The sequence below is a fragment of the Pseudopodoces humilis genome, chromosome 15, assembly GCF_049639895.1.
Source record: "Pseudopodoces humilis isolate 2021_Gansu_Grassland_sample_001 chromosome 15, ASM4963989v1, whole genome shotgun sequence".
Classification (NCBI taxonomy): Eukaryota; Metazoa; Chordata; class Aves; order Passeriformes; family Paridae; genus Pseudopodoces; species Pseudopodoces humilis.
The window spans coordinates 20,424,591-20,434,791 of record NC_142214.1 but is presented as its reverse complement, the minus strand read 5'-3'; the positions used below and the strand labels follow the sequence as shown (position 1 = coordinate 20,434,791).

At 56.4% G+C, this 10,201-nt stretch overlaps 1 protein-coding gene across 1 annotated transcript; it reads right to left on the bottom strand.

Moving 5' to 3' along the window:
- Positions 1-6,301: 6,301 nt before the first annotated feature.
- On the bottom strand, positions 6,302-8,804 carry BMP15 (bone morphogenetic protein 15). Its single transcript, XM_014256375.2, is given in 3 exon segments — positions 6,302-7,933; positions 7,935-8,011; positions 8,495-8,804. Coding segments are annotated over 3 exon segments (1,230 nt in total). The 3' UTR covers positions 6,302-7,090.
- Positions 8,805-10,201: the final 1,397 nt, after the last annotated feature.

The window sequence follows — 10,201 nt, the reverse complement described above, 5'->3', positions numbered from 1 at the left end:
GTGTTCGGCGCCACCTGCCGGGCGAAGGCCGAGAAACGCTGAGGAGGGATACGCGACAAGGACAGACACACGGCTACACGGACAGACACACGGTTACACGGACAGACACACGGCTACACGGACAGACACACGGCTACACGGACAAACACACGGTTACACGGACAGACACACGGCTACACGGACAGACACACGGTTATAAGGACAGACACACGGCTACACGGACAGACACACGGTTACACGGACAGACACACGGTTATAAGGACAGACACACGGTTATAAGGACAGACACACGGTTACACGGACAGACACACGGTTATAAGGACAGACACACGGTTATAAGGACAGACACACGGTTACACGGACAGACACACGGTTACACGGACAGACACACGGCTACACGGACAGACACACGGTTATAAGGACAGACACACGGTTACACGGACAGACACACGGCTATAAGGACAGACACACGGTTATAAGGACAGACACACGGTTATAAGGACAGACACACGGCTACATGGACAGACACACGGTTATAAGGACAGACACACGGTTATAAGGACAGACACACGGCTACACGGACAGACACACGGTTATAAGGACAGACACACGGTTATAAGGACAGACACACGGTTATAAGGACAGACACACGGCTACACGGACAGACACACGGTTATAAGGACAGACACACGGTTACACGGACAGACACACGGCTACACGGACAGACACACGGCTACACGGACAGACACACGGTTACACGGACAGACACACGGTTATAAGGACAGACACACGGTTATAAGGACAGACACACGGCTACACGGACAGACACACGGTTATAAGGACAGACACACGGTTACACGGACAGACACACGGCTACACGGACAGACACACGGCTACACGGACAGACACACGGTTACACGGACAGACACACGGCTACACGGACAGACACACGGTTATAAGGACAGACACACGGTTATAAGGACAGACACACGGTTACACGGACAGACACACGGCTACACGGACAGACACACGGTTATAAGGACAGACACACGGTTACAAGGACAGACACACGGCTACACGGACAGACACACGGTTATAAGGACAGACACACGGTTATAAGGACAGACACACGGTTACACGGACAGACACACGGCTACACGGACAGACACACGGTTACACGGACAGACACACGGTTATAAGGACAGACACACGGCTACACGGACAGACACACGGTTATAAGGACAGACACACGGTTACACGGACAGACACACGGTTACACGGACAGACACACGGTTACACGGACAGACACACGGCTACACGGACAGACACACGGCTACACGGACAGACACACGGTTACACGGACAGACACACGGCTACACGGACAGACACACGGTTATAAGGACAGACACACGGTTACATGGACAGACACACGGTTATAAGGACAGACACACGGTTATAAGGACAGACACACGGCTACACGGACAGACACACGGTTATAAGGACAGACACACGGCTACACGGACAGACACACGGTTATAAGGACAGACACACAGTTATAAGGACAGACACACGGTTATAAGGACAGACACACGGCTACACGGACAGACACACGGTTATAAGGACAGACACACGGTTACACGGACAGACACACGGCTACACGGACAGACACACGGTTATAAGGACAGACACACGGTTATAAGGACAGACACACGGCTACACGGACAGACACACGGCTACACGGACAGACACACGGCTACACGGACAGACACACGGTTACACGGACAGACACACGGCTACACGGACAGACACACGGTTATAAGGACAGACACACGGTTACACGGACAGACACACGGTTACACGGACAGACACACGGTTATAAGGACAGACACACGGTTATAAGGACAGACACACGGCTACACGGACAGACACACGGTTATAAGGACAGACACACGGTTACACGGACAGACACACGGTTATAAGGACAGACACACGGTTACACGGACAGACACACGGTTATAAGGACAGACACACGGTTATAAGGACAGACACACGGCTACACGGACAGACACACGGTTATAAGGACAGACACACGGTTACACGGACAGACACACGGTTATAAGGACAGACACACGGTTACACGGACAGACACACGGTTATAAGGACAGACACACGGTTATAAGGACAGACACACGGCTACACGGACAGACACACGGCTACACGGACAGACACACGGTTATAAGGACAGACACACGGTTACACAGACAGACACACGGCTACACGGACAGACACACGGTTATAAGGACAGACACACGGTTATAAGGACACACACACCGCTACACGGACAGACACACGGTTATAAGGACAGACACACGGCTACACGGACAGACACACGGTTATAAGGACAGACACACGGCTACACGGACAGACACACGGTTACACGGACAGACACACGGTTACACGGACAGACACACGGCTACAAGGGCGGGCAGACTGCCACATGGACGGATACAGGGACCGACGCTCAGGCACGGGTACCTGTGCCGGTGAGCAACAGACACACGGAGCCGTGTGTGGTGCGGGACCCCAGGGACGCACGGATGGGTTCACGTGATGGCGTGAGACTCCACAGACACACAGATGGACACACAGATGGGTACACATACCAGTGTGGGTCTGTATGGATACACACACGTGTACTAGGTGCATGGACAGACACACCGATATGCACGTGGACAGAGGCATGGACACGTCCATAGGTGTGCACGTACACATAGAGGCACAGGCATGCGTACACATGCACGTGAACAGGTGTGCACACACCTAACCACACTGGAACACAGGCACAGGCAGACTCGTGTGCACACACCTCCACATGCACACGTGTACACAGCTGTGCACAGTCTTTTGCATTTCCACGTTTCCATAGCACACAGAAATACACACACACACAAACATGTGCACCTGTGTACATCCACAGGTGTGCAAACCTGTGGATACCCACAGGTACACTCACCTATAAGCACACACACACATAAGCACATGCTTCCCATGCAGATACTCAATCGTACAAGCGCACACACAGATGCGTACACTGCGTACACCTGCATGCACGGGTGCGGGCAGACACGTGTGCATCGTACAGATGTGCGCCCACATAGGAGCCCCAGCAGCATTTGGGCACAGTGGGCTCCTGGAGACTGCAGCACACCTCATCCTGGGGACCTTTTTGGGCAGGTGGGGGCCAAGTGGGTGCTGTGCTGGACTCTGCAACTGTTGGGCGAGAGACAGGAGCCTGCAGGTGCCATGTGCCACCCTGAGGCACACGTAGCCCTGCTGCCCATGTAACCTGCCTTTGCACAGCTGGGCAGGGGCAGGAAGGTGCTGAATGTGGTCAGGGTGCATTTGGTTTATTTTCTGTGCAGAGCATCTGGAGCGGCCCAGCCATGGCATTGCCCCAGGGAGCTCAGCAGCAGTCTCTCCCCAGCCCACAGGACATATGGCTGCCGGAGCCTCCTGTCCCAGCAGTGAATGCATGCTATCCCTTGGTCTCTGGGGGTCTCAGGGCACATTCCTGGGAACGACAGCAGCTGTCAGTGCTCAGCTGTGGTAGGACACACACCCAGCCCTGTGGGGCAGAGCAGCCGTGAGCGCTGTGCCAGGGTGTCCAGAGGGGGAGCATCCCTGAGCTGGGGGCAGCTGGATGGGGGGGCCAAACCTGGGCTCTGCTGAGGGGATGCCTAGGCTGGAGTCACTGGAACTGGAAGACACCACAATGGCGTGCACTGGAGGTTCCCAGACTGTGGGCAGTGGGAAATGACATAGGCATGGGGGTGCCAGGGTCAAGAACTCCCAAAGCTGGTGGGGTTGGGGTAGTTGTGAGGCCCCATGGCTGGGGACATCAGGGTACATGGAGCGGGTACCAGGGCTTGTGGGGATGAGAGACATGAAGAGTCCCAGGCATGCAGACAAGGCTAGGCAAGGGGTGATGCAGGGGATGGTCAGGGGTTCCCAGTCACTGCAGGCCCTGATGACACACTCAGTGCTTTGCCAGCAGTGGGCACCCAGGGGTCTGCTGCCCTCCATCCCCTAGAAGGATGTTGTGTGGGGCATCTGGGGGGCCACATACCCCCCACCCCTGGGGGCTCCTGGAGCAGCCAGAGGGGCAGATGGGGCAGGAAGGGGCATCCTGAGTCTCCTAGCATCTGCCCCGCATGCCCAGACCCACCTGGAGGGAGCTGGAGAGAAGGAAGAGGAGGGAAAGGAGTAGTGGTAGGCTGATGGTGATGCCTGGGGATGGTAGCAGGGACTGCAGTGGCCCTGTCAGCCATTCTGAGTGTTGAGACTTCCACAGTGCTGCAAACTCCATCTGTCAGGTGCCTTCACTAGGCACTGCTCTTCCCAGGTAAAGGCTCTGCACAAATATTTGAGTGGCCCTGGGCAGAGAAACAGCCCCTTGTTACCCCCCACCACAACTGGGGGCTGCCAACAATTCTGCAGGGCACCCATGAGGCATCTGAATCCTGGCCATCACCATTTGCACCCAGCTACAATCCCTGGCAAGGTGCCTGGGGAGCAGCTGCTTTCCGCATCTAGGTGACATGCATCCTGATGTCCCATACTGTTCCCAGCCAGATTTGCCCCAGCACTGCAACGGCACACGGGACACGTCCCCTCTCTGCCCAGTGCCAGCCTGGAGGATGTGAGGTGTGAGGTGGTCATGCCCACTTAGGAGGGGCAGCAGGAGGGATAGTGAATGGGCACCCTGTGGAAATGAAGCAAAGCCTCAGTATGGGGTTTGGGGCAGGGGAAGGAGCTGGGAACAAAGCAGAAGGGGAGAGGGATACACTAGCTGGGCCTGGGGGAAAGAAAGGGGCCAATGCAGCCCCCTGTGCTGGCAGCAGCTCCACAGGCAAGACTCCTGCCTGAGGGTGGGTTGGGTGCGTGTGCCCAAAGCCAGGACTCCTGCTGCTCAGCTGTGCCCAAGGGGCTCACATAGCTGTGGGACCTGCAGGAAGATTCTCCCTGCAAGGTGCACCCAGGCAACAGGCTGGGGTCACTGTACCTGGCGGTCCTGGCAATGATGCAGGCACAGTGCTGGGGTCATCTGGGGACAGGGAACCTTTCCCTGAATCACTGCTCCTCCATCTCTGTGGTAGCACCTGTCCCACCACCAGCACACAGGAGATCTCACTGCTAGAGCAGCCCCTGGGCATCCACGGGTACTCAGGGAAGGGGCCCATCCCAAAAACCACAAGAGCCCATTTGGCACAGTGCATATGAGGACACAGGGCTGGGGTGACAAACTCCAGTGCTCACCCATCTCCAGGTGCCCAGCTGGTCCAAGGGGTGCTGGCAGTAGGTTAGGGTGGGGGGAGCACTAGCATCCAGGGGTGTTAAGGGCTGGGAACATGCCCCTCTCTATGTCTTTTATCATCACTTGCCTGAATGAGTCAACACCATATGCATAATGATTGATAGGACTCAGATCTGCGAGCTTCCAAACAAGCAGAAGACATTCCCCACTCATGACCAAGATGTGGCAAACTGGAGACAAGGGGCAGGAGAGGAGCCTGGGGCTCTGTGGTTTCTCACTCTTCCAGGATGGGAAAGAAACTTTGAGACCAGCAGGAAAGGGAGGGATTTGAGTTGACTGTACCCTGTCCAATATCAAACACTGGAAAAGTAAAAGTGCTGGAACATCCCCATGGAGCTTGAGCCAGCAATAACAGATGGGATTGGACCCCAAGCAAGAGGAGGCCCTGGCAAGAACCATGAGCTGTGGAGAAACAGCACCCAGGTGACAGTGCCCCCAGGCTCTGGTGCCAAGGATGATGACCGCTGCCTACACCTTGCTGCTCAAAGAATGAAAATTTTGCTCCAGCACTGTAAAAGGGCATCATATCCAGCAACAGGCAGGTTTGCTCACAGACACCTACCCACAGTAGCCCCAGAAGAGAAATGCCTTGGCCATGGTGACAGACAGCCCCAGGAGACCTGGCTCATTGCCCCTCCATGGTCCCCTAGGATTTGCCCCATAAAGAGGGATGTGGGGCATCTCTTGTTCCCAGCTCCTGGAGGCAGCTGCCTGCAGCCACATCTGGTCTCCTCTGTGCCAGGGCAGGTCAAGGCACCAGGGAAGGCACTTTTCATAGGCCCTGCTTGAACCAGCTGGGATTTTTCCCCTACACCCACCCCCCTCCAGAGAAAGTACAAGGGCAGTTGCACAGGGATACTATGACAGCCTATCCAAGGGGGCACCTGCTGCACCCCAGGGACCATGCAAGAACAGACCAAGATGGTCTTTCGCAAAATCAATCAATTCATTTACTCACAGTCAAGCAATAAATAGAGAAAAGTCAGGCAGCAGGGGTGCTGAGAGCAGGACTGACCCTTCTGGGAACAGGGACATGCCAGGACCCCAGCAGAGCCCAAGGCCTGTGTGACAGCAAGAGTGCAAGAAGGTAGAGAAACACCTGCAATGGGAGTCAACCTCTGGGATAGAACAAGACCTGAGCCCTGCTAGAGGGCAAGCCAAGGAGCTGAAGAACAAGTGTGTCACAGGAAACAGCAGGCAGAGCCTAGCACAGGCAGCTGCCTTGGCCTCTAGCACTGGAAGCAGAGATGGCGGCTCAGGTCCCTCCAGTTTTTCGTAGCCTTTCCAGAGTAGAACTGCAGGGGAGGAGAGAGGCTTCCTTCTTCTAGCCCAAATTCTAAGCCTGGTGAGATGCCTCTGCAGCTGAGACTAGATAGGGATGGGGTGCATGTGAGTTGGGAAGGAATGCCATAGCTGTGACCCACAGGCAGGGTCACATCAGATCCTGACACCACCAATGTGTCAAATGCAAAGCACAGAGACACCTGGACTTCTTACCCTCCCTGCCCTGGCTCCACCAGGAGACTCCCAGCCACCTCCTAAGAGCTTTGTACTCCAGTTTAGGGACACAGCTCATCCCTGAGAACAATAGGCCGAGCCCCCCTGGCCACCAAAACCAGGCAGCAGCCATGGGGGCTGCAGGAAGGACAGATGCCATGGGGCAATCACCCCAGCACAGGTTCCTGCTTTTAAAAATCCACAGTTTACATAAAATTGTCATTGTAAAACCTCCCCACTGAGCAGCACTGCATGGGGAAGGGAGATGAGCCAAGTGAGCCCCAGACAGAGCAAGATAAACCCTAAAGTCCAGATCTGCAGGAAGAGGCAGAGCCCAGGGGTGCTGTGCTGGGGCAGTGGAAATAACCGGCAAGTGCAGGACTCCGCAATCATATTCTCGTACTCCTTGTACAGTATGGCTCCACTGCGCTCAATCATGAGGACACTGATGGGGCTGTAGCGGTAGGGCACACGGGAGGGCCAGGGCACATTGGCGTCCACAAGCTGATGAACAAAGCTCTGCACCACAGCATGGTTGGGTGCATGGTAGTCATAGCGAAGCAGGTGGGGACAGGTGCCTTTGCAGTAGCGCAGGTTGTAGCGGTGAGGAGCAATGATCCAGGGGTTCCAGCCCAGCTGTGCAAAACTGACAGGGAAGGAGTGGAGGGAACAGTCACTCTTCTCCCCTCCCTGCTCCCGCAGGTAGTTGGGCAGGTCATGAGCCAACATCCCTGTATCACATTGGTGTCGGTGGGGCTCTGCTGCCGGAGGTGCCAACCCTGCCTGGGTATCGTTAAGGTAGAGAAGGAGGAAAGGATGGCCAGGGGCCACTGGGGCATCATGGCCTCCTGCTCGGCCAGCACGCACACAGACATGCCGCAGTGCCAGGCTCCCCACGCTGCTGTTCCCCAGCGCCAAGTAAGGGGTGATGTCAACTTCAGCCCAGCCATGACGAGGACGGGCAGTAGGGCTGAGCAGCACCCTGGGCGCCTCACCAGCCACCACCAGCTCCAGAGCACAGAGGAGATGACCATGGGCCAGTGACAGACTGGGCAGGTAGACCCACAGTGGCTCTGAGGAGGTGCTCGGCCTCTGGCTGGCCCTCCAGATGGTAGGTGAGGACCTGCAAGTACCAGCGACCTGCAGGGAAGCAGTGACCAGTACCCTCTCAGCACTGTGCAGAAGGTGCTGTGCAGCACCCTTTTCTCTCATGGTGCTGCCACAGCCCCGCACAGCAGTGCCTGTGACAGCCATCTGCCCCAGCACAAGGCAGAAGCTGCAGCAAACAGAAGCCATGAGCCAAGGCTTGCTGGTGGTGTGAAGGGCAAAGAGAGTCTGTAACATTTTCCATCCCCTGCACCAACACCACTAGCCTGGCACAGCATCAGGTAGGGTGGGAAGAAGAGAAGAGTACACAAGGGCCAGCGATATGTTTGACCATTTCACCCCTGGGGCAAAGCCTTGGACTCCTGCCAAGTGGAACCCCATGGCCAAGAGCAATCCCAGCCAGGACACTGTAGAGAGGCTGAAGGAAGCAGGCAATAGACCTGACTTTCAGAGCTCAAGCCCGCCCTTAGCTCTGCTAAGCCCCCGTACCATCCTTAGTGCCCACCGGTTCCTTACCTGCCCAGGGCTGACCCCCATGGGAACTGGCCTGGACCAGGCGGATGGTGTTGGTGCCCAAGCTGCGGCTGCGGCGAGGTCGGCCTTCGCGGTCAGCAGCACGCCGGTACAGATTCAGCATGTAGCGCAGGGGCTGCCCACTTGCTGGCCCCACTTGCCAGCCTGGGCTGCCTGGAGCCCGCATTCGCAGGGCCTGCAGGAGGGGCAGGGTAGGGACAGCAGGCAGGGAGCCAAGGGGCAGTGGGGACTGGTTTGCAGCCTGGGAAAGGGGCACAACAAGGAGGAGGAGGCTGGTGAAAGGGTAGGGCATAGCCACAATAGGTGAGTGTGTGTCTGGGGAGGGAGCACATAAGTGGGAGAAGGTGGGGATGGCCAGCAGAAGAATTAGGGAGAACCTGAAGTCATGCTTCTCCCCGCTTGAGAGGCAGAGCTGACAGTAGGCACCAGCAAAAGGATCCCAGGGTGCTTCCAGCTCCTATCAAAACAGGACAACCACACCAGCTGCTTCAGCTTGGCACAGGAACAGAAAGGTGGGGGGGATGCTGTATGCAAAAAGGGGTACAAGTTCCACACTAAAACTCAGACCAGGAGCAAAGCTAGTCCAACAGAGCCTGGCTATGGGAGTTGATAAAGGTGGTGGGGTAGGGGAGTGGGTAGGAGAACCAGCTCACTCAGCCCACCTGCTTCTGGCTCAGCCTCCTCCTACAGGGTAGGAGGTCCCTGCCCAGGCTCATTTTAAAGCCATGGACTCTATCAAGTTTTAAAGAGGCAGGAACTTGCTGGGTCTTAGGGGAATGGGGCCAGACAGAGCCTGAGAGGGTGCTTTCATGTGATCAGAGTCCCTCCAGCTCCCTCCACACTGTGCTGACTCTCCAGCAGCGGCTCAGCACCTTTGTGCCCATTGCTGCAAGCTGGTCTGCGCCCCTGCAGGCACAGAGCCTGGGTTCTGCTCCCCAACAGCCCCGCAGCACAGCCAGGCTGCTCAGTGCCTCACTCTACTGAGCTGATGCTAAGGCACATGGCTGAGCAGAGTGACCCTGAGCCCAGCAGTGCTAAGTATGTCTGGGTAAGCCAGAAGGCTTTAGGAATTTTTGACTTCCCACTTTAGGAATCATCCTGCCATCACCATCAGCATGCCCACAACTTTGCCTACCTTGACTAGTTTCCAGGTCTTTCTGGCAGCACCTGCTCAAAGCCAAGAGGCTGTGAGCACAATGCCCACCCTCTCACAGGCATGGGCCATTTGAGGCACTTTCCATACTGAGGACAGTGACTCCATGGTGCTTGCCTGGGAAAGGCCCTCTGGGCACACTACAGAGTGTGGTGTGGGCAGCTGCAGCCAGTGCCACCTCCAGAGCCCCTGGTGTTGTGCCCATACCCACAGTACACTGTTGCTCTCCTGCTGGGATGGAAGCATCCCAGGGTAAGCACACTGGTTGGGAATCACTGGTGCAGGGATAGGGACATGGAGAGAGCTGGCAGGGTTGCAGTGGTGTCTGTTGCCCACCCTTCCTGGTGTCAGCTAGGCACAGTGCTACAGGTTGGGAGGGCTGTGTGGGGGTGTGTGTGGTGCTAAATGTGCTGCGGGGCCATGTGATGAGCCCGGGCACAAGAGCCCTCTCGCCTGGCCAGGCAGCCCTGGTTACTCATTTGGGAAAGTGCACAAGGGTCAGACGACTCAGTGAAGGTTGGGAAAAGTCCGGGAAT